Below are 27,149 nucleotides of genomic sequence, written 5' to 3' on the forward strand. Positions count from 1 at the left end.
ATTATTTATAAATCCAAATGAGATAGAATTTTAAAAAAATAAATTAATAACTTTTTAAAAAAATAATACAGGTTCCACATGTTTTTTTAAAAAATCACTATTCTCCATAAATAACACTGATAGAAAAAATAAAAAATAAAAAAGAAGCTACGTTGTTATCGGAAGCTTTATAAAAACTTTCCCATCCAACGCTCTTTACAGAGTCCTAAAGTCGAATTAGTGCTATCACATCATAAGATATTTTTTTCTTGTCTAACTTTTCTTAGCACCTTTCAAAAAAGAAAAAAGAAAAAAAGAAAAAGAAAAAGAAAAAAGCTACGTACTTATCGGAAGCTTTATAAACTTTCCTGTATCGCCTCGTGGGACCCACATAATGGAAATGGGACAACTCAGATATGGATTTTTCCCTCCAAAGTTCGTCAATTGTTTCTTAGCACTTCCGTATACGCCGAGGAGAGGCGGAGTAAAACCCTAAAAATCTAAACTTAGTTCACCACCCATCGGCAATCTCTCTCTCTACACATATATATCTGTGCAATTTCCGGCGACGCCATGGCTGGATTTCCAATCGAAGACGGATTTCCGGCGGAGAGGTTGTTCAAGGAACGCTATTCGTACACCTACGATGACGTCATCTTCCTCCCACACTACATCGACTTCCCAGCCGACTCAGTCCAACTCGCCACCAAACTCACCCGCAACCTCAACCTCTCTATCCCCTGCGTCGCTTCTCCCATGGACACCGTCACCGAGTCGTCGATGGCTGTTGCAATGGCCGCTCTCGGCGGAATCGGCATCGTCCACTCCAACAACACTTCCTCCGAACAAGCCTCCTTGGTCCGACATGCCAAATCTCATCGAATCCCCTTCGTCTCCGATCCAATCTTCATGTCACCGTCCGATTCAATCGATTCCGCCGACGATTTCGCTTCGTCACCGTTCATTCTCGTCACCGAGTCGGGTACGAGGAAATCCAAGTTGTTAGGCGTGGTCACGAAGTCTGATTGGGAGGCCCTGAACGGTAAGGAAGCTAAGGTTTGTGATTATATGTTAAAATCACCTGTAACTGTACCGTCGAGCTATGATTTCGAGCAAGTTGCTACCTTTTTAGCGGCTAAGAAGCTCGAATTCGTGCCGTTGGTGAGTGAAAAAGACGGGGAGGTGGTGGATGTGGTGACTGCCGCCGACGTGGAAAGGATCCGTGGGTTTCCTGCGGCGTTGGGGCTGCCGTCACTTGGAGCTGATGGGAAGTTCATGGTGGGGGCGGCGATTGGGACGAGGGAAACGGATAAGGAGAGGTTGGAGCATTTGGTGAAGGCGGGTGCAAATGTGGTGGTGTTGGATAGTTCTCAAGGGAATTCGAGTTACCAGATTGAGATGATTAAGTACGTGAAGAAGACATACCCCGAGTTGGATGTGATTGGTGGGAATGTCGTGACAATGGACCAGGCGCGGAATTTGATACAAGCCGGAGTTGATGGGTTGAGAGTTGGGATGGGGTCTGGGTCAATTTGCACCACACAGGAGGTGTGTGCAGTGGGGCGAGGACAGGTAACAAAAATTCTCAATTCTACTTTATGGATTAGTTTATCCCGTGTATGCATGGAACACTGTGCTTGAATGGTTTAGAGAATGCCTCTGTTATGTTATACTTACTATAAGTTCAAGCTTGAAATGTCCATCGAGAGTTATATGGCACATTAATGCTTTGAAATGTGTAGAATTTTACCGAGTACTTGTTTTTCTCCAGAACAAGGCCTTAATATTTCATATATATTTCTAATTGATATAATTTGGTGCCATCCCCTTCACTTAACGTATTTGATTATATTATGTGTCGACCCCATTCACATGGGACTAAGGCAAGGATGATTTCGATGATTTTCTGTGTCAAATATACTTTTGCTATTTTGTATTGATCATTTGGCAACGCTGATGTGCTATCTTTTATTTGGATTCTAGTTGAGTTAGCACCACATGTCGCTTGTTGTTAATTGTTTCAATACATTGACGAGTGACGACCTTCTATGAACTATGTCGATGTTTCCATCTGAATATGCAACGGGAAGTTTCACAGTATTGAATTTGAAAAAGTCACATGGATGCATTGCATCGTATAGGATGTCATGGTCTGTCATGATAATTTCACTTTCTGCCAGGAAATTTAGATGGAAAGAGCAGTTTTCCCTCTGTGTCAGACCACATATACTTTACCCTTCTTTTACCTTTAATTATTCTTGGGTAGGGGCGCCGGGCGCGTGGACATAATTAACTTGTGTGACAAGTACATTGATGCTATTGGTCTCATTGAATATGGAAATGTAAAGGAACTGCAACAGTTTGTCACTTTGTGCCTGAAACAATGTTCCACAGGCATCTGTCCATGATTGTAATGTGGTATTCTTTGTTGGAGAGAGGTTACCCTTCAACAGGACAATTACCAAAGCTGGCTTTCACTATTTTTCAAGTTATAATGTTTGATATAATTATTAATTGGCTGAGGAAGCAGTATATCAAATTTTACATTCTCCTTTCAGTAGTAATTTTTTTTACAGATTTAAAGTGAGCACACCATTGATTTTGATATGTAAGTGGTAGTATTTGAGTCACAATATATTAGTGAAATTAACACCATAAAAAACTCTTGACAGTATGACTGAGAATTCTTCCAATATCCATTGCTATTCTTTCAACCGTATAATTATTTTTTCTTTCCCAAACTTCTTAGGCGACTGCAGTTTACAAGGTTTCATCCATTGCTGGGCAAAGTGGTGTGCCTGTCATTGCGGATGGAGGCATTTCAAACTCTGGACACATTGTCAAGGCTTTGGTTCTTGGGGCGTCAACTGTAATGATGGGAAGCTTCTTAGCTGGAAGCAATGAAGCTCCGGGAGCTTATGAATATCAGGTGACACAATGCCCCGTGACACTCTGTTCTTATTGCTGTCTTAGACTCATAGATGTTGTTGCTCACTAGGGAATGAATTCATCTTGCATCATTTGACGCGTCATGCATGAGTTTTGTGAAATATTGATTTTATTTATACGAGTGTCATGGATATGCAATCCTTTATTTGTATTTGTTTTTAACTTCTACTGTAATGATTTTTTATTTTTATTTTTTATTTTAGACTCGTGTCTTTAGTTCTTCTGGCCTTCTATACTTATTTTTCTTTTGAGATGCTTTTCTGCAATAAGTATGCCATTGGTAACCATATCTTGAATTTGGAGATGCAATCGGCATTCACTCAATTCAAACTATCTTGTTTGACAAAACTTATGTTTGTATATATATCCATATTCTACTGAACTTAATTAATCTTTATTCCAGTTATTTGGGATATGTTATATGAATCATGCTTCAACATTCTGCCTTATCTAAACCCATAAATTCAGTTAAAAATTACAGCATATTACATCTTTATTATTATTTGAACTCACGTTTCATTTTCTTATAGTACGACCTTTAATGTGGACTGCATTAGTGCATGTTGGTGTAGTATTTGGTATGTTTTACATAAATAATTTATGCAAACATATAGTTATAAAATAAAATAATTTACAGACTGTGATGAGAGAGAGAGTGTGTGTGTTTCTGTGTAGCAAGTCCAGAATTGTTGAAAGGCATGAGTCAATGGGAAGGTAGGATACTTCGTAATTTAATACTGGATGAGATCCCCCGCTTCCTCCCATCTCTCTCTACATTTAACAAATTGAAACAAAATCCTGCAGATGTTATAATGCTTTTGTAAGTATTACTGGGTATTAACGGAAATCAGTATACTTTACAGTAGAATCTATAACATCTATGATGGGTCATTTTAGTGCTGAAATCATGTCGTGCGCTTATATATAGTTTATTGTGCTTAGTATCACAGGGGTCGATTCTGAACCCGGTATCACTTAGCTTGAACTAAAATTAAGAACTGTTTCAGAAGTGCCACCAATTGGTGAATGATGACTAGTCACATCAATTAGAGGTAATAGATGGATGAAAATTCTTGCTTTCTATTTGCTCCTCTAGAAAATCTTAAAGCCTTCGCCTTTTGTGGTCCTGCACAAATTCCTTGTCCTTCAATTCTACCAGTTTGCTTTCTCTAAAAGGTTCTTCTAATTACTATTTTGTTCCAATGTTTCATTATTACAGGGGGGTCTCCGGATCAAGAAATACCGAGGAATGGGCTCTCTAGAAGCAATGACAAAAGGGAGCGACGTGCGATACTTAGGTGATAAAGCCAAGTTAAAGATTGCTCAGGGAGTTGTTGGAGCAGTTGCAGATAAAGGTTCTGTCTTGAAGTTTATACCTTACACGATGCAAGCAGTAAAACAGGGGCTCCAGGACCTTGGTTCTTCCTCCTTGCAATCTGCTCATGACCTGTTAGGTTCCGGGGTACTAAGGCTAGAGGTATGACCATATTGCGGATGAAATTTTTTGTGGCTCTATGCTGGCAGAGCTAGTCTTATTTATAGTTCAGATCATCTGGAATTGTCTTTCCAAAATTTTTTGCTGCCAAAGCATATCATATCTTCATCTTCGTCTTCAACATTTTGTATAACGGCAACTTTGATAAACTCCCATCCTATTCAATCTCATTACCTTCTCTCCATATCGTCCTGTCTCCCTCCAATTTTCTGTCTCCAACTCCAACATCTCTTAAATAAATGTAAATGAAAATAAAGAAGTCAAATCTCTGTTGTGAAATGCTCATTTGCGCAAATTACAATTTTCGTTATGTCAGAAAAGTTGTCTTAGCTCATTTAGTCCCTAAAACACTCCTAGCTTCCCTTCAGGAACACTTCCAAATTGACAGTTAGTAAGGTGGAAATTGAGGAGCAACAATTCATTTTAGGAGTTTGTCACTGCATCTCACTTGTTCTCTCTTCGGCTTATACAGGTTCGTACCGGGGCGGCACAAGTTGAAGGCGGAGTGCATGGGCTGGTTTCTTACGAAAAGAAATATTTCTAACATCCCAAGCCCTTTGCATTGAATGCCACAACTGCTCTTCTGCTGGTACCCAATCTATTCGTAGTTCGAATTTTTGGTTAATATGATCAAAATTAGCTGAAGTCCATCACTGAGGCAAGGAACTTGCTAATTTTATCACGAGCTTAGGCAAAATCCATTAGTATTTCATGGAAATCAAGATTATGCACCTCTATATATCTCAAGTTTGTGGTTGCTGATTATAGGACCATCTGTCTGGCCTTGTTACTTTTTGTTTGGATGTACAATAAAGCTGGGAAAGGAATTGTATTAAGTTATAACTGATTCTCATGTTCTGTTTTGATCTGAACTATAATAATATCTGAGAGTAAAAGTTATCAATATCGTAACCTATTCAGTGCATAACATGAGAAATAGAGAGGGGGAGAAGGATTGTGTTTGAAATTTCTGACCATTCATTTTATTGTGAATATATATATATATATATATATAGTATATATTTTTTTTTGGGAAAGTTTATTCATTATTGTGAATATTAAATACTCCTACACTCAAATTGAGCTTATTAATAAGCTTTAAGGAGGCCTACTGTGGTGTCATTTAGTTGCGTCAATAAGTGATACCTTCTATGTTGTTCGTTGGAAGGTCAAAAGAAACAGAGTAGAGAGAGGAATTTTGTCTCACATTCAGTTACCTTCCCAAATTTTGGGGGAATACCCAAAGCTTGTACTAAAATTGGGACTTTTTTTTTTTTATTTTTTTTATATCCAATTACATTTGTAATAATTTGCCACTAGACATTGATGAAGTTTAACATAATTTTTAAGAATCAGTTAATAAAAATTTAATTCAAGTTCTTAACAAGATTCAAGCCATTGTGCTTCATCAGCTACAAATTGAAAAAAATAAAATAAAGGGCAAAAACAAAAAGGTGCAGCAAATTTATCACATGATAGCATCTACTGACGAAAAACTAATTGAAGATTGCTTTCACAACACAAATCAAAGAGCATCTAATTCAATGGTATATTTTCATTCTTAAAAAGAAAGGAAGGAGTTTGCCCAATGCTAAAATTCTATTCTTAAAGAGAAAGGAAGGAGTTCGAGTTAATTGTGGACAAAAAAAAATGTGTAAGTATATTTCTTATCAATGTAAATAAAATTAAAAATAATAATTACGTATCAAATACAATTTTCATCATTTAAAATAAATTAAGAGTACCAATTGGTTCGAGACCCAAGCCCAGCTTAAATTCAATAACAATATTTTTTTAATAGGTACTCATAAATTTATTAGTTATACATATAATTATTAACAGGCCAGTAACCTTGCGATATGAGCCCCTACCTTCGAGTATATATGCATAATCAAACGTGATGAAACATTGTCGAAAAGGTTAAAAACTTTATTTTAAGTGCCCTTAAAATTTTGAATTATCTGGGTTCAACTAGTCTGGCCCATAGCACGGGGATACATTGTTTCACGCACGGGATTCAGTATACCCTCTGTCCAAACATATCTAGCCGGGCCCGCGGATGGATTAATTCCTCCCGCCAAACAGCTCCACTGCAATCCACCTCCATCCTTCGACTTGGAGTGAAAAAGGGTCACTAAAAACGATGGCTCTCACAGGCCGCCTGATGAAGTCTCCGTGTATTACTCTATCATCGTCAGCCACCACACTTCACGATATCGCTTCAAACTTCCACAAAGGTCTCTCTCTCTCACACACACACTGACACACACATATCCACCTAAGTGTATACTCTATGTGTATATATGTATTTATTACATGAGCGAATGATGTATTCACTTGAATTAAATTTTCTGCTCTTGGACTGTTCCAATTTGCAATTTACATGAAATTGAGCAACTGTTGAAGTCTTTCTATATATGCTTGGGATGAGGGGGGCCTTTGCGCAACGGTAAAGTTGCTCCATTTCGCATACAGAGGTAGATATTGCGGACATTTGACCCTCCCAGACTCGGCAATGACGGCAGCCTCGTACACTAGGCTAGTTGAATTCATACTATCAAAGGAAGATCCTTTTTTTAAAAGCATTTTTTATCAATTGTTTTTATGTAGTATGTTATTTTGCATTCTGAAAGATCTTTCTTTTTTTCCCAACATTTTCTTGAATTTTTTTTCTTTTCCCAACATTTTTAACTGTATTAAACCGAAACCAACTCAAATTAATTTTCAAGTTGTAGATAGGAGAGTTTAAGGCTTTAAGCAAAGGGATAAGGTCTAGTACTTAACATTCAGCTTGGCATCTATGAAGACCTAGCATGACATTCACATCATTTAGTTGATTATCCCTATGTACCTTTTCTTGGAGTGTTTTCATTGCCCTCTCTCTCTCGGCATCTAATACAAACATATGATTTTTTTGGAGTAAAGTGATATTTTATATTTGTGAATAGGAAAAAGCATATTTACTGACTAATTGTAAGATACTTGTATGTCTCTAGGCCTTATTGCTGATTAATGATGGGTGAGTCTTGCTGGTTTGATAGGTGTTGCCAAGGTTGTTCTGAAAAAGGGGAAGACACAACTCTTTAGGGAAGGAAGTCCAATGGTGTATAGTGGGGCAATTGATAGAATAATTGGTAGGCCACCACCTAAGACCGGGGATGTTGTGCTGGTAGCTGACGGGATGGAGAAACCAATTGGTTGGGGCTTATACAATTCAGTTTCTATGTTCTGTGTTCGGCTTATGCAACTAGAAGAGGAAGCAGCAGGGTATTTTGTAATAAGTCCTTCATAGTTTTCAGTTGTTTCTTCAGATGCACAAGGCTAATTATATTGTTGGTCTAAATGGTGCAGAGATCCATCTTGTGCGTTGAATGTGGAGAAACTTCTTGAAACAAGAATCCATGCAGCTGTCCAGCTACGCAAGAGTTTGGGTCTCCCCTCTGCCAATACAAATGCATACCGTCTTGTCAATAGTGAAGGTGATAGGTATATTTCCTTGCATACTTATCAACACTCCTTGTCAAGTTCATACTTTTGACTCAAAAAATCCTTTTTATCTTTAAGACTGAATTTGAGATAGAGTAAACACACGTACCAAAAGAGAGAGAGAGAACATCTGTAATTTTTAGTATCTTTTTTTTATAAACACAGCATAAATGCATGTGAATCACTTGCTAGTTTGCTTGCTTTAAAAATTCCTTTTCCACCTTTGTTTGTATGCTTAAGCAGTTGCATATTGGGCTTCTAGCTCATGTTTTAGGTTTTCTTATATTTAAGAATGTCGAGAATTATTGCAACTTTTCAATCACATTGTATTATCTTCAGTCATCACTAGAAAATTGGTTGTGCAATAGTTCAAATAATTTCTTAAAATTTAGATCAACTCAAGAAACCATTGTTTTGACTACTTAGGTTGGACTGCACAAATTCATTTTTGTTATTCAGCTTTATTTGGGCAATATATCAAATCGAAGTGTCATACTATGACACATTGGGAGAATGGGTATAGTGTTGGAAAATCAATTTGATTTTTGCCAGGGAGGTGAACAGTCGAATCCATTTCCAATTACTTTTGGCTTATGTCATAGATAACATTAAGCCGATATTTTTTTTATTTATTTATTTGCTTGAGTTATAAATTAACTAACAAACACATTCAGGATGAGCTTTCACAGAGTATGCTATTTGTGATGATCTTGTTCTATTTAATGAAACCAGAGTGGGGATAATTGCTAAAGTAGAAGTGTGGAAAGAAGTTCTAGAACAAAACAAGGGTTTAAGATAAGTAGGACTAGAATTGTCACACCCCAAATTCGAATATCTTGCCCCGTACCCAAATACAATGCATGAATTGGGAACCGCATTACAATGCATATAATATCATTCCCTGTCATATTGTAACAATATCCAAATAATTGATCACATAGTCCATAATATAACATAAATTACCATGTCTTAACATAATTCAAACCATAATAAATCCAACCTCTAATATTTACATATAAACCTTAGTCGTCTCAACAATAATGGAATAAATACAACTAAGTGAGGGAAGGATAACTAAATTGCAAAAGTCCTCTAACCACAATTGACATGAGCATTACCTGAAATGATAATTGAGGGAGTGAGTTTACAGCTCTGCAAAATCATAGATCAGCAAGTTTGAAATCTTACCTTACGTCAATAATATTAGTGTGACCATAAGTAATATGCTATCAAAATTGTACAATAGATATGGATATGTACCAAATAACTATGTTGTAAATTTTCTCATTCTTTTCTGGTTTATAGTATGTTTGGCAGTGTGGTTGGAATTGTTAAAGGCACTTTTATTTTGAAAATTCATTTTTTGAAAATTCATTTTTAATTGTGTTTGGTGACAAAAGAAAGTACCTTTTAGTGGTTAGATTTTAGCCTAGTAGAGCTATTAGCCAGAGCTCAAAATTGGTGCTTTTTAAATTGCATGTGCAAGTGGAGGTAAAGATTTATAGAATGAATCTATATATGGAAGGAGAATATGCATTAAAACTGCTTTACATACTGCATTAGCAAACACTATTTGATCCTCCACATGGAACATTTTTTTGGCAGCTCTAAATGGAAAAACGCTTATTATAAGTTACAACAATGCTAAACATGCACTTAATATCGTGTTAATCTTCTTGGTTAAATGTTAACCTCCTTGTTTTCAATTCTATTGTAAGGCACATATCCTATCCTAAATCTTATATAAGAAACAAATCCACCATCTCATATAAGGGAGACATCCATCGAATCATATAAGAAAAACCTCCATTATCTCATCTAAAGGAACACATCCATAATTCTAAGTTTTGTTGCATTAATTTTATTTTATTATTTTTTTCACTCATTAAGTTAATTTGAACCATTTAATTAGGTTAAGTGTTTTTGAACCATTTAATTGCCTATTAGTATTGTGTATCTTAGGACTTCTTGTACGCATTCTTCTGTATCAGTTTCACCTTAGCTCCCTAGGAGTCATATATACTAAGTAATTCTAATTATTCATCACTTTTTTTATATATAAATAATATATATATATATATATATATATATATATATATATATATATATTATCAAACTCTATTTTCACTACGGTTGGCCTCATATATTTTTCATTACTGATTATTCTTATGTCACTGTCATAGATGGATAAATAAAAAAGTATCCAGTATTGCAAATTTGATATTTAAATTCTGGACATACGTTATGTTAATATTTATCAAAAGGCTGATAACATTTGTTAGTACTCTTATGTTTTAAGAACCACCCTTTATTCTTTTTAAGATTTTACAGTTTCCTGTTATAATGTGTTTCCTTTGTGCAAGCTAGTTAATTGTTTCATTTGTTCACCTAAGTTCTGCTACAGGTTGTCAGGCCTTATTATTGATATCTTTGGAGATATAGCTGTAATAGCATCATCTGCTGCTTGGGTTGAGAAGTACAAGTCACAGATAAAATCTTGTATTCATAGATTAGATGGGATCAGATATATAAGCTGGAGACCATCTATTGAGATCCTAAAAGAAGAAGGACTAGATTTATCAGATCCAAAGGATATAGATCCATCTACTCCTCTTGAAAGGACAAAGGTTAGATTTTTTTTTTTTGGACATTATATTGCATTGTCTGAAAATCTGATAATGCAAGCTCACACGAGGGTCCATTTTGTATGAATTAACTGAAATTTATTTATCTTGTTCAACAATGAGAAGCCTGTTACATAAGAGGAGGGAGCATAATGACTGAAACTAGAGTATTATTTAGAGACACCTCTAATATCTCTTTTCAGTAAGAGAGACACCTCTGATGTACATTTACTACTTACGGCTGTATTCGGGTACCATTTCCTGTTGCTAACTAAGCAAATATCATAAATATACAATCTTAATCCTTTCATCCCTACATACACATTACACAAAATCTTGATATCTGCTGTACTTAGCTTCTACTCATGTAATTGTATTATAGTATTCTTTGTGCACTTCTGATCTGTCATTTGTTTTAGGGAAGTGGGTCAATAAAATCTAAGCACGATAAATAACGGGGTTCCAAGTGTTGGGAAAATCTGCAAGAGGAATGTCTTTAACCTGATTGATGCGAGGTCACCAAAAGGGAAACCATATTAACAATTTTCCTTTTACTGAAAACTTTTCTGCTGTTGGGTGTTGAATCCAGATTGCAACATTAATCTCGTCAACAGAATTACCAAGTGCTACAGCAGACCATATAAAACTATTTTGCTATCAGCAATATTACCAGGGCCTCAATTTTTATGAAAATTGCCTAATCAATTTTTTTTATTATTGACTGTAGGATGAAAAAGAGTGGCACTCTAAAATCTGACCCTTAAATCCACTTGCATGGATATTCTGAATAATTATAAGACTTTGAAGGGACCAATCCGTAACCAAGGACATAACCAGCTGAAAACTGTGACCATGAGGTTGGAGAAGGAGTTATGAGCAAGGAGATTATACATCCTCTAAACTTGTGTTGCGCAACATTTATGCTTGCCCTTTTTCTGGAGATCCAATAGTCCAATGTTAAGGTTATATTACATCCAGAACTGCTGTTCATGGAAAAGAAATAAAATAAATCACCTTTAAGGTTCCTGACAAATGTAGGAGGAGAGAAGCCAGCATCTCTACAAAATGGGGAGATCACATAAACTCTGCAGTCCAAGCTGGCTGAAGAATCGAGAAACTCAGCCTCTCGTATTCAGCAATCTTATATAGCAATTGATCATCTGAAATTGAAGGTGCATTTGCACACCAAATCTCTCACAAAGCTTTCCCTCTAGATACTCTGCAGAAAATGTCAATTCTTTTATGAAAGAATAACCAACCAGCCAACCAGGGTGATGCTCTTTCGACAACCCACAGAATTAGACATACTGCCCTGGAATCCCACCAAAAACTGTTCGTCAGGAAACTGCTGGGAGGACTTGAATTCATTGTTGGAGTCTTTTTTTATTTATTTATTGATTCTGTTATAAATCACTTGACATGGGTTGTATTCTCTTTTTATAATGCATCATTAGCTTTTAGAAAGAAAGAAAGAAAAAAAAAAGGGAATGAAAGAGGTCGGCCACCTGTAATATTCTGCACCAACCTATTTCTACAGATTGAACCAACGACTTCTAGGGTGATGGTCTTTTTTTTTTAGGTAACAACTCACACACACATTTCAGAAATTGCCAACTACGGGATTCGAACCCCTCATCCGCCCTTTGAGGGAGGTTATACCATTGTGCTAATGGCCCATTGGTAGGGCAATGATCTTTGCCATGACTTAGAGACACACTTGAGTGTATTCCACCTAATTAACAATCCCTTATATAATTATTTTTATGCGAACTCGTGAGAAGATCATACAAATGTCCTATAGCAGCCCTTTCTTTGTGTGTGTATACATACAAATCGTATACATATATCATTACTTATTCTTAGAAGTTCTAGTGGTCTTGGGAATAAAATTTGAGTCTTAATATGTTAATATGTTAGGTAGGCAGGGTTTTATAAGGTTTTCACTTGGCGATTATAGTTTTAGAAGAGCTCTCCCTCTCTTAATTGTTAATTTTCTTCTCTTGTTTCTATTTTGAGAAACTGTACTCCATTGGGTTACATTAATTTTGGTATCACATCTGGAGGTCTTGCAATCACTACATGTTTATATTCAATATATTCTCCCTATTCTTGACAAGAAATCATTTTGTACATTGAATCTTCAGTTGTAATGCTGGCTATTGATCATGACTTTGTGGAGATGATCTGATTATCTGAATCATTGCAATTAACATTCCCTGAATGCTTATTTGACACAGGGCAATTGAGAAGATGGTATGGCAATTGTTATATTAACAATCTTTGCTGTTTTTCGAATCTTTTTAGGTGTAAGTAGCTTTTATAATGGAGTTTTAGTCATAATATGCTACAATTTAAATAACACGACTTCTAAAAGACTTTTGCTTATTTTCTTGGGTCTTATGAAGCTTATAAATAGGTGTTATAAGTGCAGAGTAGGATGGGCCTGGAGTAATAAAGATTGAACAGAAAGGCTATCTCTCTCTCTTCTATATAAATATATGTATGTATATATATATGTGTGTGTGTGTGTGTGTGTGTGTTCTTATTCTTGTCTTCCTATTTGAAGAAGCCAGTCTGATTGAGTTACATCATTCAAGTCATTGTCTTAATTTGAACTAACTGGAAGAATTAATCAATTCACCAATACTTAAAAGTGTCATTAGCTTGTGTGGACCCTGATAATCAAGAGTGCTAGTAGGGGCCATTGCTTGGTACACCAATATTATTTCTCATAATTTCTTCTGAAACATATTTATAATTTTTATATTTTAAATTTCCTTTAATGCAACTGTAGCAAATATCTTAGATAACCAACTCATTGAGTGCGATTAGTGCTATTGCATTATGTTTAAATTGGGATTGTGCTCATGTCATGAGATGGGGTGTTAGGTCAAAGTTAGTTGGACCATTAAGGACTAATTTTCCCTGGAGGTTTTTCTTTTTCTTTTGCGATTTTTGCTCCTTGTTTTTATGTTGAAAAGTTCCATTGGTTTTTTTTTTTTTTTGGAAATAATCAGTGCATATTCAGTAAGTCAATAGCTACTTCAGTCGGTAGCTATATCATATATATTAGCATTTTGGTTTAAATTGATTGTAAAATTTTGTTCTTATAGCTGTTTATATTGCATTTTATGCCACCTTGTAATTTCTCTGTGCCAGGTTATGGAAAATGGGGTCACTTATTCAATCTCATTGGAGGGCCAAAAGACAGGATTTTATATTGATCAGCGTGAAAATCGTCAATTCATATCTAAAATATCAGATGGTCAGAGAGTTCTTGATGTATGTTGTTATACTGGCGGTTTTGCTCTAAACGCAGCACATGGTGGTGCTATGAATGTCACTGGTATGTGTCATCTTTCTTGTCATTTCTTGCTAATATCTTTTAATGGTGGTTGTTCTTCTAATATTGTAAAGAGCATGGTTTAAATTTTCCAACTTTACACATAATTCTAGGCTTGTTAGATTTCTGTTACAGATGCCTGCATGAACTGTATTAAATTTGGAAGGAGGTAATTAGGCTTCTTTTCTTTGATTCTGTAAATTACACCTATTAAGGCTGTTATAAAAAAATCAGTAAATTCAACTGTATTATTGTGTGTATATAATCTGGCTGCAAATTAATCCAGCATAAAGTTCAGTAGACTTCTGACCATTAACTTTGCAATTACTAAGGTAGATTCAATTCAAATGAAAATTTGTCCAGAATATATAGGGTGTGAATTGTATCTTATCAAATATATATATATATATATATATTCTAAAGTACATCAGTTTCATTAACACCCCCTATGAACTGTGATGTGGAAAAGTAATGGAAATTGAACAAAATTGCCCTTTACTCAATTTGACTAGCTTACTGCTCCTAAACCTTCCTCATTCTTGCTTGCCGACTATATCATTGTTGGATCTGCAAGCCTCCTGCCATGTGTATACTGTTACTGTATAGTGCCATGCCATCTTATAGCTATGTGCTCTGAGGAGCTACTGTTCGCATCACTTTTCTTTCTCTCTCTCTCTCTCTTTCACATTCATGTTGAAGCAACCATCTTGATTGGTTACATAATACTTTGGTCAACAACCATTAGCATTATCATCAATTCATCATCATATATTATCATCCTTCTTTCACAAGAAGCTTGGAGCATCTAGAAAGATCTCTGGAGACCTAACATTCCTCTTATCAGTCTCAAGCAACCCACCATAATTTATCATCTCTCTCTACATCTTTTACTCTCTATATCCTTTACTTTTTCAATTACCAACTTCTTGTCTTTATCTCATTCTATTGCAAGTGCTATATGAAATACGTCTGGTGAAAGTACTGGATGATTATTACCTGGATGACACTTGTCAAAAAATAATAATAATTTGTTACCCGGTTGAATGTACTGGATGATTATTACCTATTATCATAAAAAATTGAGTTTTAAGTTGACTCTTGGAAAAATTCAGAGCATCTGTGCAAGTCTGTAGATCCTTGGAACAATCCTTAAAAAAGCAGATATCATATGTTCCCATGTGAGAGGTTAAAAGAGCCATTAGAGGTCCGCCGGGATGTCTCTACACGAGGTTTCATATTATTTTTTCAGTACTGTGTTGCCTCAAAGGCACATCTGAAATTAGCTACTGCATATTTTTCTGGTTGCTGTTAGGACTGATCTTCCTTGGAGTTGTTTCTGTGCAGTAGAGTGCACAATCTAAGGTTCCGAGTATATTGTAGTTTAGATGAGTTCGCTCAGTTTTCTTCTTGTTTGACAGGTGTTGATACATCTTTGCCTGCTTTGGAGCTTGCCAACAGAAATATTATTCTGAACAACCTGGATCCGGAGAGAGTATCTTTTTTAAGACGTGATGCGTCTGATTTTATGAAGGATGCTGCTTCTAGGAATGAATCATGGGATATAGTTATTCTGGATCCCCCTAAACTAGCACCTCGAAGAAAGGTATCATGACATGTGTAACGTGCTACTTAGTATTATTACCAGGAATCAAAGGTGGAGCCAGGAATTGCATATTTAGGGGCCAGTTAATGGAGCTCATATTTACTAAGATGTGGTGTATGACACCTTTCACACTCATGTGAGTGCAACTCCTGCACCCATACCCACATATTCTTCCTTCTTTTTCCTTGAGGGGTACCCACTCCGGCACTCCCTTCGGGAGCGTGACAATTATCTTTAGATACATGCAACCACCCCAAGACCACATGTATCTAGTAAGCCCGAGAGAGTCAAACTTGAATGTTGAAACCTCTTGATGGTCACCAAGAGGCTCTAGCCAATCCAGCTGCCCTGTTGACAGTTGGGTTTCACATATTATTAATTGCTTGGTGAACTCCTGTTTTTGTCATTCCAAAATGTTAGAAAGAGGAAATTTAGATCTTGGTGGGATGTATATAGGAGTTTTTAAATCAACAATAACAACCTTTTCTTAATTTTTGTGTCTCGTTCTGCTGCTTATTGGGTCACTGTCGAATTCAGGTTCTGAAAAGTGCATCTGGCATGTACAGAAATTTAAACTCGTTGGCCATGCGATTAACAAAGAAGGGTGGTCTTCTCATGACTTGCTCATGCTCAGGAGCTATGACCCAAAGTGGGATGCTCTTGCGTATTCTTCAGGCAAGTAGTTGATTCTTGTTTCCATTTTCTTTCTTTGTTTTCTCATAATGGTGAGAGACAGAAATTCAATTTAATAGAATGCTTTCTATTTCTTCCATATATATGTATTTTTATTTTACGTATTACCTTGCTTAGAGAAGTTTCAATTTGTATAAATGAGATCTATTGGTCACCATCGGCAACCTTAAATCTGTTTTTATTGGTTGTTTAATAAATACTCAACTCAACTCAACTTAACAAAGCTTTTTTTTTTCCGAAATGAATTCTATTTTTCGGTTCCGCTTTATCGACCGCCATAGCCTACTCAAATCGCATGTAATCATTAACTTTCTTACTAACTCTATCTGCATTAATTTTGATTTTCCACTTCCCCTAGCATTACACTCAACGTGGGTCATGTGACTCTTCCTAACTAGCACTCTGAACGGTCTTCTAAACCATCTTAATAGATTTTCTCTCATTTTATCTCCAATTGGTGCTACTTCAACCATAACACAAATTTGCTTATTTAAAGTCTATCATTTCTTGTCTTGCCACACATCCATTTCAATATTTGCATTTCTGCCACACTCACTATGTTCAAAATCTATTTCTTAGCTTACCCAACATTCCGTCGCATAAAGAGCAATTGTTCTAATAGTTGTTTTATATAACGTCGCATAAAGAACAGCTGGTCATTTAATAAATACCTGGAGATTAATTTATTTTTATGTTACTGGCATGGTCTTTGACAAGCATTTCTCATTCATATTTTATCTTGCTCAGGATGCTGCATCAACAGCGGGTAGGAAAGTTACAGTTCTACGTCAGGCTGGAGCAGCTTGTGATCATCCTATTGACCCTTCCTATCCCGAGGGAGCCTATCTTTCCAACATCTTGCTTAGAGTATTATAAAACTCCAATCGTCCACATTCTTTTTCTTTGGTTTTTCATCTACCTCGAGAACCCAGACGACTGGATTCCTTCCTTTGTTCCAAAATGAGATTTTAGGAGAGGAAAACTAAAGATTTCTACTGATTGAAGATTCTCGTCTGTTGAGGAAGAAAGAAAGAGTGTTAGATGGGATTTATCACTTTTACCTTCTTTAGCACTGAATTTGTATCTGTCAGATACAATCTGTTCTGCATCCTTCTCTTTGAACTGCTGGGGAGCAAAGCTATCTCCAGACTTTCGTCTAGAGATTCAATTATAGTTTTTGGTCAAATGGACCGGACTCGGAACAAGTTGAGAACAAAGCTCGTTTGAAGTTGCTGACCTTTGCCAATAGGTGATTGCGAGATTCTGAGGATTTTGCTGGACTAAGTGGGGAAGATTGTCACCTCCTGCAAACTTGGCTAGAGATTGTCTTTCATTTTTCATTACTACTGGATGCAGAAGTTTATCAAGAGTCCTATGTTGCCTAGAGTTGTATAAGATTATAGTGAATATTTTTACATAATACATGTATTACCTTTATATTTCTAATTGAGTTGGGAATATCGGAATGTTTTTGACCGTTGGATTGATGGCATATACAAAATTCATATCATATTCTTGGATGTCTTCACTATACCAGGCACCAAATCGTAAAGCATTCCAATTTCTTTAGTGCAACAGCTCACTTTTTAAAATATTCGCAATAGATACATACATTATCTTATTATTATTATTGTTATTACAAATAGAACTAGGCTACATGAGTAATATTTGGATTTGTTGGAGGCTACATGAGTAACATCGGATTTGTTGGAACTTGGAAATGAGGGCACGCATGTATTTTTCCAAAGAAAACATTCTATAGAGGAATTTGAACAAGAGCTGCTTGGTTAGTTCTTGATGAAAATTATTTTCAAGAAGTCTGGAGCATAAAGTACACTATTTTAGAACAACTGTTAATTGGAGCTACCTAATAGTAACTTTTTCTTGGGAACTTTTATTTGAAAACCAATACATGTATCTTTGAGTTTATGGAGATGAGACTTAATTTTCTTTGCAGTTCAACAACAAAGTAATATGGGATTTTAGTATGAAACTGAAAAAAATTAAATTTAGAGAGAGAGGTGTGTGTATGCGAAGATACACACAAATATATAGGGTTTCGCAACGACAGAAGGCTATGGTGTAAGATAGTCGTCTATGGTGCGAAGTAGAGAGAGAGAGAAAAATAAAAAGGTAAGTCATTGCATAATTAAACTAACCAATAATTGTATTAGAAACCATTCCTGAAATTATACATTAGGAGTTCCTTTCATCCTTGCCACAACATTCAAATTCCAAACTGCTAAAATACTTCGAACTAGGGTTATATATACCATAATTTTAAAAAGCGTAATACACAAAAAAAATTACATCCACCACCGTGAAGGAAAATATTCAGGCCAAGCCACTTGAAGAAGTTCCATGACCATGCTTAATTGCCACCTGTGTTCCGGTTCCATGACAAGTAAGATGGATCTCCGAGTTGCCTGTAAGAGAGAGAGATGGAGTGCATAAAAAAAATTAAAATAATAATAATAAATCGATGATAATAAATTTAAGTTTCTGCAAGTCCAACATCACCCTTTCTCGGGTGCAACAATGCAGGATGAATTGGGTCTAGCCAGAGGCCTTGTGTGGACAAACTGGGCAACCTTATCACATTATCCTAAAACTAGGCGAGTTTGGGAACATGCGAATCCAAATGAAATCAGAGTAGATTAAAGCCAGTCATCTATTCCGTGACATCGTCGTGCCAAGACAACCACAACAGCCGATATCTGGCTCTAAACATAGTTGAAAATATGCTGTGAACCATGTACATTAATTGCAAGCTCAAATTATCATTTCTACATGTGTTATTAAACAATATATTTTGTTAAATTTAACTATGCTGTTTGTGTCTTAGAAAAGCAAGAAAATCTGCTTATTAGTAGTGCTGCTCATCAAAAGAAATATAATGTAAAAGGTGACACATGCAAAAGATAAAGAATAAAAGAGGTGTCCCCCTCAAAAGCACAAGATAAGCTCTCTCATGATTCCACATAAATTTCAACTCGGTACGTTATGTGCTGGCTGATCACCTTATAAGAAACCGAGTGACTCTAAACAGTTGGAAACACTACTGCTGTCAAAAAATGGATATTTTGCAGAGCCTAATTCAAGGCACTGAGTTCGAATCCATATGGTTGCCCACCCACTGGATGGGTATGGTATAAGATAACAAGAACCGCAGAAGTGTACTTAGAAAATGGGAAGCACGGGTTTAGCACCCATTTAATAGCTAGACCCTACCAAAATCAGCATTATATGACAGGCAGGGTGGATCAGGATAAGAAAATTTACCTTGGCTTAACTAGATATACTATCGTAAAAGCCAAAGCCAAAGAGAAGCACAACCCGCCAACAGTGAGATATGCGATACCCATAAAGTCATTCTTCCCGCCAAGCCAACTGGTGGTAGAAAGCACGAGCTTTTTCTTGCCACTGAAACTATATGTGTTGTAATTGTTCCCTACTGTCACATGTAAGACATCATTGGCCTGAAGATCCTGTTCTATCTTCCCATACAATTTTCTAAAAGTTGGAAGAGCTGCAGTGCGCATCCAAACAATTAGATCCTCCTGCTCACTCAACTGTTACACAAAACACATTTAGACAGATTAGCGCTAGCCTCACCAATACAACTTCAGTTAAGAATGACTCTAAAGGCCATTAAAATGATTCATAATGACCCATTCCAAACTTTCTAGAAAATAGTGCAGGAAATAATACAGTATGGCAGCATGTCACTCCAAGTCGAAATAGGTACTGCATGTTCATGGGAGAAGTAGGACAAGACCATTTTAAAGGTTGGACAGAAAAAAGCAGTAAAAGTAAAAATCCAAGAGTTGCATTTCCAGCTTAGACTTTTTTCAGCATCATGATAGAATTTTGAAACGGAGAAGGTTAATCCAAAACAAGAACAATATCGTAATTACTTATTACCTATTTACTTCTATCTGTTTCTGCAGGGAAAAACATGACATCTTGAGACACTACTTAAAAAAACCCTGAAGGTTGAGTGGCTTGCAGATATTGTCAACAAAACACATTATCATGTAAGAACATAAGACAATATAATACCAACTATTACCCTGTTATTTTTCAAACAAGAACTGCCCAACATATATTAATGCATTTAGAACAATAAAAATGTTCAGATGACTCATTATATATCAAGAATAAAACAAGAAGATGAAAAATAAATAAATAAAAGAATGATATAACGATAACATATGACCAAAGCCTCAACTGTTGTGCATATAAACGACAATACTTGGAAACTTGATCAGAGCTTGGGGTTTTTGATATAAATAAATATCAACTGCGGGTAAAGGCTTACCGGTATGGATGTATTGAGACTTGCACCACCTATAATAGTTCCATTCTGAAAGTTTTTAGGGTAGACATCTTTCCCAAACTTGTGATCTCTGTCACTCTTCCATGAAATGCCCTTCTTTTTTATTTCCAACTGCTGGCTGCTTCGGGAGAAGCTATAAGTATCATTAAACAAACTCCAGGCTATAAGACCACAAGGCACAATTGGCATTCCATTGGCGTAATCTTCTGGTTTGCAATCGCTTACGTCTGTTTGACTGCTGTTTTTTCGCAACTGCTCATCACTTCGGCTCTTCACATACCTTAAAAAACCATAATCATGTTATGCCAAAAATAACCATTATTTTCAGTTCCTAAATAATTAAATTCACAGAGAAAAACATTTCCAATTGTTTCAGCATTGAACCAGAAAGGCTTCATTTGTTCAGGCAATCGAAGATCAAGTAAGCTTCTGGATGAGAGACACGAACCAAAATTGTAGCAATGCTATTCTATCATATTTTTAGCATTCATAGACCGTGAGAACAACGTAACACATTAAGGCTGACATCCCAATACAAACATGAAAGGTTACATTATTACGTTTAAAAAATGTAGAACTTGTATCACAAGCTGCAACTAGTATAATAATGGAAGTTTTATTTCTTTAATTTTTTCCATTGTATGTATAGTCTGACCCGAGGGCTTTTTCTATAAACTGTTTTTTATTTTACTTTTCTTTTATATAAAACAGATCAAATAAACTAAAGGAAATGAAGCAAAATAATGCAATTGGCAAAGTACATACAATTATGAAGCTTATAAATGTATGCTTCCACAACTTATGCAAGGCATGGAGTGACTGCACAGACATGAATGAGGTGGGCATACAGACAGTCCATTCTTCAAAAATGCTAAATAAATAGTCATATTACTTCACTTCAAAGATATCAAGATAAATTAAATAAAGGACAAATGATACAGATTGTGTCATAACTCGCACGCATGAGCCACTCAAGATTCACCTTTACTTGTAAGGAATGGGAAAAGATAGATAACATTAGGGAATCGATGAATTAGGGTTGGGTTTTTATTTATTTTTATTGTTTTGGTAATGTATAATTTTTTGGTTATTACTGTATTTTTATTATTTTAAGGTTTGTTTCTAATTTTGCATATACAAAAGGCTCTTATGTAAACAAACAATTTAGACTTTGATTGTTGAGTTATAATGTGATTTCAGAATGGGAAAAAATAGATAAAATTAGGGATTTGATGAATTAGGGTTGGGTTTTTATTTATTTTTATTGTTTTGGTAACGTTTAATTTTTTGGTTATTACTGTATCTAGTTTGTTTCTAATTTTGCATATATAAAAGGCTCTTATGTAAACAAACAATTTAGACTTTGATTATTGAGTTATAATGTGATTTCAGAATTCTCTTTGTTGTTCCCCTCTCCCTTATTCCAGCTTTCTCTTCCCCTTCAGTCTGTATAGCCTCATCTTTCATCAATTACTCATCCCTTTCTTCTGTTTTCTAATCCTTTTTCTTCTAGCCCCATCTCATCTTCTAAATTACCATCCCTCCTTTATTTCTATGTTTCCTTAACCAATACAACATGATTCTGTTTTACTTTAGTTTTTAGACAGAATGCTATTGTACCTGTTGTCCCAATCCTTCTATATGTAGAACTTTGTATCGGAGCAATCATATTCCATTGCAGTGGCTTGTTTTCAAGGCTGTAGGAGTGAGTCTGAGGTCTGCAGAAACTGGACTCGAGTTTGTTTGAGTACGGAAAAAGGAGTCAGTATGAGACTGTCAGTAATTAAGTCTCGGCAAAGTGAATCTGAGCACGTCTAAGTCAAAGTCGGTGTAATTTTTTTTTCAAAATAGTGAATTGCTTTGCTCTGGACTACAGTCCCGTGTTTTTTCTCGCTGAGATTTTTGATGTAAAAAATTAGTGTGTTCTTTCCTTTCTTTGCTTTAATTTAGTGTGTAAAAAAATAGTATATTCTTTCCTATCCTTGCGTTAATTTATGGTTTGACAAAATTGTTATGAGATTGATTCGCGTGATACTAAAGATCTAATGAATGATAAAAGCAACACATATGACACACAAAATTAATTATCTATAATTTTTATTAGATATTTTCTTGCATGATCAAATTACAAATAAGTAGAGGAAAAAGGCAAGTTATAAATTACCTGCGATGATTCTGGTAGAAGTTGTCAATCTGATAATACACGTATATAGGCTGTTTCATATGCTTTGGCACCTGATATGATTCAAAAATTGATAAGTTCAATTTTAGTATAACCTCAAGGATTATGTTCTAGCTCTTGTACCTAGATTAGAAACCAAATGATAATAACAATAAGAAGAAGAACAAATACTGATGACAGGAAGCTTACTTTCAGTGTTCTGTTGCATGTTTTATCTTCAGAGCTTTGTATGTATTTGACCTTATCAGTTCTATTGGCTGCTGGTATACAGTCAGTTTCATACCTGTCAATGACTTCAACAACCTGATGGAGAGAAAGAGAATCCGTGGTGGTCAAGTCTCAACGACACAAGGAATAAAAGAAAAAAAAAATGCAAAAGAGTTTGGTTGGTATTGAGCATACATCCCGAGAAGCAAACAAGGAAACAACTCCAATGGGAATGAAGACTATGCTAACAAGCATAAATGCTGAAATCACCTGCAGATAAAGAGAAAGACATATCAGAAAAAGAGGATTCCTACAGCGTTGATTAATCACCAAGTAGGTATTATAAAATTGCAGAAGAAATGAAACAGTACTTACCCATTTTGGTGTAAGAATTGGCTTGCAAGCTGGAAGTTCTTGTTGAGTGAACTTCGAATCTGAGAGACAAAAAAGGGAGTTTTATTCATTAGTTCGTTAAAAATCAAGTTAAAGTCAACAAAAATTGAAAACTTCACGCTTTTTGATGAGATGTGAGGGATAAAGAAAGTCTAATGCATAAAATAAGTGTGCAAGGCTAAAACTGACAATTGCATTTGCTTCAAATCCACTTGAATTCAATTAAGTGCTACAGAAAAATTGGTGGAGGATATTGTAATATATAAGTAAAGAAAAACCCATGCAGGAAAAACAGAAAAGATCCCATAAACTAACTAAAATTTATCAATATTTTTAACTATAAATATTTCTAATTTGGCAAATATGTGTCGGTCATAAAATGATTAAAAGAGCATATTGGCCAGATCAAATAAACACATTAGGAGTTACTTATTATCGATGCATTCAAAGAACAATTACCCACCAAAAAGAACATTATAAACCGGCTTAGATATCTCTATTTGATCAATTCTTTGAATGTTGACTCAATATTCAACTCAACGAAGCCTTATTCCAACCATTTGGGGACGGGTACATTAATATTGTTTCGTTATTCTATTCTATCTAAAGCCATAACCTCCCAACATTACCCTCCATAAAGACCAGGCCATTTTTCCAAAATGATGCAGTTATCTTCCCTCTGGACATATTCAAACCATCTTAATCAGGCTTTTCACATTTCATCTCTAATGGATGCTACTTCAACCATTTTACATACATATCTATTTCATCATTTCTGTCTTCTCACACATTCATATCAACACTCACATTTCAACACCCATTTGATGAATATGTAGTTTCTTAGCCACCCAACATTCTGTCATGTAAAGAATGGCTAGTCAGATAGTTGATTTATAAATTTTACTTTTTTTAATAAAATTTACCTTTCCACACTTTAAAGGTATATACCAATATCACGATATGCAACACGAGTGGTGTCCACAACCAAAGGAACACCATGAGAACCAGTGTTGAAATCGGGTACATACATAGTGACGCAAAAAAGAGGTAGACAGCAGCTAATACCCTATATAATATCCAATTTTTTAACCAGATATCCTCATAGTTCTAAACTCTAACAAATGTATAAAAAAAAAAATTTGTATACAGCCCCACAACTGCCAAAATTTTCAAAAAACTTCTAAAAGAATATTGAAAATAAACCCATAATATTAAACATAAAGCTAAATAGAGAAGAAAAACCCTCATGTAATACTTTCATTTAGTAATCTTTTAACAGTAGTATATCTTAGCATTGTTTAATTAAATTCTGTGTCTAGCATTGGTCATTATCCATTATACTATAGTCGTCTTAGAGTAAAATCAAGGTTACTGCTAGTCCGTTTGATGGCCGAGAACACAGCCACCTGCAAAAACCATCCATTTTACTTGAAATGCAGTGCCATTCTGAGAGATTTTCTCGGGCATTGGAATTAATACTCAGCCTAATCCGAACCAAAACTTTTTTACGAAAAATAAAAAGACTCCGTACTAGAGATGGGAAATTGAGATAGCCTCTTTGGAAATTGATTTGCGTAAATTTATTCTTGAATTACAAATCATTTGCAGTGAAGGATGTGGGCCTGCGATTCATTTCTGGTAGTCTATTTAGACCTTCTGTGTTCTTTAATTGTACTAACTTCATCTGGCGGCAATTTGAAAGAGATAGGCAACTTGTATCATTATGTTTGTTAATTGAAGCAAGGCTGAAAAACAGTGTGAGGTTGGAAGTGACCATAACCCTATGCTCTAATTGTTAGAGTACACAAAGGCCCAAACTACACCTAAAGGGGGTGGGGTGGATAGGTCTTGAAATCTATTTAAATACTTTTAACAAAAATTTAAAATCAAACTAACTATAACTGAATTTCAAATTTCAAATATCAATTAAGCATGTAACAATAGGCAGAGTGAAAATATAAAGCACAAAACATCCATGCACATGACCACCGATTTTTATATAGAGAATCCGGTAGGGGTAAAACCATGAGACGCAGTCCAGGCAGATCAAATGCCGAAATGTTACAACCTAAATTAGCAGACTCTAACCAAAGCATCCCCCAGTAACCTCTTATCTAGACTCACACCAAACATTCTCCTCAGACTCTGCTAATGCCAGTCCCCCTTTTTCTACAATCTACTCTTCCATCCATGCTTTGATCTCCATGACTAGCAACATCCAACCCTTGATTGTTGTGTGGAAATTGCTGTGGTGTTAAAATCCTTACAGCTCTTGCATTATTGACCATCAATACTCAAAATGCACTTTACATGCATAGAGGATGAATGAAAGAAACAATATTTAGCAACTAAATTGATAGGATGCACACTCTGCTCTTGTATACCTCACGGTGTTGTATGTCCTCTGTGCATGCTTGGATTATCCTTGAACAAATATTTTGATAGTATAGGGTCTTTTTTACAAACCTTAGAGACTGAAAGGGGGGTTATGGTTAAAAAACTTTTTTGGAAACTACTATGTCACATGGTTCAAAAAATCAAGTCCAGCGAGATTCGAACGATCCTTCAATTTGTCGAACTCCTATCCTAACTACATTAGGATTTTTAAGAAAGAAACAATTGTTCCAAAACAACTAAAATTGCCCGTATTTCTCGAGTTTACTCGAGCAGCTTTTCCAACTTGAATTAAACACAAACATGAGTTAGATCATATTACAAATATCAAATCCTGCATGACTAAAGTAATAAAGAACGAAATACCAAACAAAGACTTGGGAAAATTTGTCAAAACATACAATTAGTAATATATATGTAAAATCCAAAACCATCTAAGCATAGAATGTGCAAAACTAATACATAGGAACCAAAAATTAGACAAAGTAGAGCTAATACGCTTCATTTTTTTCTTTATGCACTGTAAACATCAGAAGAAATTAACAGAACCCATGAAGTGCAAATAACTTACTGTATTTCTAAATACTTGTGAATCAGACCAAACCCCACGCCAAAAAACAAAAACAAAAAATCTTCAATATTGTGTATCCGTTGAAAATATGTACAAAAACAGTGTTGATACTCAAGAATTTGACTCGAAACCCGCGAAAGAATTGAAGGGGAAAAGAAAAACTAAATTTAGATTAGAAATATACACTTGGGTCGTTTGGAAATTCTTCTGGGCGCTGAGGAATCGGCCGATCCAGGACCTCCGGTGCTCGAGGACGGAACGTTAGAACTCATCAGATGAACGATTTCAAATCTACAATTTTACTGAAAAAGCAAAAGTCAACGACCTCGCAGAGAGAGGAGGAGATGAGATTACGAGGGTTTGTGTTTGTGATCAATTTATGGACTCGAAAGGGTTTGGTTCGTAGCTTTGTAGTTGTTGAATAGTATCAATGTGCCTTCGTTGACCTCAAGATGCAAATTGATACATAATAACGTAAACAAAGAAAAGTAACCCCACCAAATTTTTCTATCCAGGGCAGTCAGCAAAACCTTCCGTCTTTCGAGAAGAGTAGACGAGACTGATCATGAACGACGACTAGTGAAAGGGTCAAACAATGAACACACACACACAAACACGGTTTTGGTGTTTGGACCCGGTTTATTGATTATTCTTCGTTTATTAATCAAAAACCCCCCATTTTTGTTGTTCATCAAACACGCGTTAGTTTTTTATTTTTCGTATTTATTACTTGTGTTATTCTTTTTTTTGGAAAGTTCAAGTAAGACGTTCTATCCCATGATAAATAAAAGAATTCCTATTTTACAAATTGGTTAACGGATTGGATCTTAAAATTGATCCGTTCAAATTTATAGTATATATATTATACATATTAATTATTATTTATTTATT

General features: G+C 35.5%; 3 protein-coding genes across 4 annotated transcripts; 2 read left to right on the forward strand and 1 right to left on the reverse strand.

Annotated features, from left to right (window-relative positions):
- Positions 1-377: 377 nt before the first annotated feature.
- Positions 378-5,327, forward strand: LOC132312394 (inosine-5'-monophosphate dehydrogenase). Its single transcript, XM_059810751.1, has 4 exons — positions 378-1,551; positions 2,729-2,908; positions 4,148-4,405; positions 4,896-5,327. Exons 1-4 carry the CDS (start codon positions 553-555, stop codon positions 4,965-4,967), a joined length of 1,509 nt encoding a protein of 502 aa, XP_059666734.1. The 5' UTR covers positions 378-552; the 3' UTR covers positions 4,968-5,327.
- A 1,155-nt stretch (positions 5,328-6,482) lies between these two features.
- On the forward strand, positions 6,483-17,664 carry LOC132312395 (uncharacterized). Of its 2 annotated transcripts, none has more exons than XM_059810753.1 (8): positions 6,483-6,660; positions 7,465-7,690; positions 7,775-7,909; positions 10,314-10,536; positions 13,693-13,879; positions 15,295-15,479; positions 16,046-16,154; positions 16,920-17,664. In XM_059810753.1, exons 1-8 carry the CDS (start codon positions 6,567-6,569, stop codon positions 16,940-16,942), a joined length of 1,182 nt encoding a protein of 393 aa, XP_059666736.1. In that variant the 5' UTR covers positions 6,483-6,566; the 3' UTR covers positions 16,943-17,664. The 2 variants fall into 2 exon arrangements, with proteins under 2 accessions (XP_059666736.1, XP_059666735.1); XM_059810752.1 differs by having other exon boundaries at positions 6,489-6,660; positions 16,017-16,154.
- Positions 17,665-18,318: 654 nt separating this feature from the next.
- On the reverse strand, positions 18,319-26,845 carry LOC132312396 (ALA-interacting subunit 3). The gene is made up of 8 exons (XM_059810754.1): positions 26,443-26,845; positions 23,276-23,334; positions 23,096-23,170; positions 22,883-22,996; positions 22,676-22,746; positions 20,494-20,791; positions 19,455-19,744; positions 18,319-18,598 (listed from the first exon to the last, which is right to left on the reverse strand). Exons 1-8 carry the CDS (start codon positions 26,528-26,530, stop codon positions 18,544-18,546), a joined length of 1,050 nt encoding a protein of 349 aa, XP_059666737.1. The 5' UTR covers positions 26,531-26,845; the 3' UTR covers positions 18,319-18,543.
- Between the last annotated feature and the right edge of the window lie 304 nt (positions 26,846-27,149).

Source organism: Cornus florida, unplaced genomic scaffold, assembly GCF_030987335.1.
Source record: "Cornus florida cultivar Cherokee Brave unplaced genomic scaffold, ASM3098733v1 CherokeeBrave_3.0.0_Hap2_Chr06, whole genome shotgun sequence".
Taxonomy (NCBI): Eukaryota; Viridiplantae; Streptophyta; class Magnoliopsida; order Cornales; family Cornaceae; genus Cornus; species Cornus florida.

Bases quoted from the DNA above. Each gene is read 5' to 3' on its own strand.
- LOC132312396 (XM_059810754.1), bottom strand. From the start codon at position 26,530: ATGAGTTCTAACGTTCCGTCCTCGAGCACCGGAGGTCCTGGATCGGCC. The intron at 22,747-22,882 runs GTAAGCTTCCTG...GAATCATATCAG, and splicing joins CATGCAACAGAACACTGAAA to GTGCCAAAGCATATGAAACA. The intron at 20,792-22,675 runs GTAATTTATAAC...TGGTTTTTTAAG, and splicing joins TTCTACCAGAATCATCGCAG to GTATGTGAAGAGCCGAAGTG.
- LOC132312395 (XM_059810752.1), top strand. From the start codon at position 6,567: ATGGCTCTCACAGGCCGCCTGATGAAGTCTCCGTGTATTACTCTATCA. The intron at 7,910-10,313 runs GTATATTTCCTT...GTTCTGCTACAG, and splicing joins GTCAATAGTGAAGGTGATAG to GTTGTCAGGCCTTATTATTG. The intron at 15,480-16,016 runs GTATCATGACAT...TGTCGAATTCAG, and splicing joins AACTAGCACCTCGAAGAAAG to GTTCTGAAAAGTGCATCTGG.
- LOC132312394 (XM_059810751.1), top strand. From the start codon at position 553: ATGGCTGGATTTCCAATCGAAGACGGATTTCCGGCGGAGAGGTTGTTC. The intron at 1,552-2,728 runs GTAACAAAAATT...CAAACTTCTTAG, and splicing joins GTGCAGTGGGGCGAGGACAG to GCGACTGCAGTTTACAAGGT. The intron at 4,406-4,895 runs GTATGACCATAT...CGGCTTATACAG, and splicing joins CCGGGGTACTAAGGCTAGAG to GTTCGTACCGGGGCGGCACA.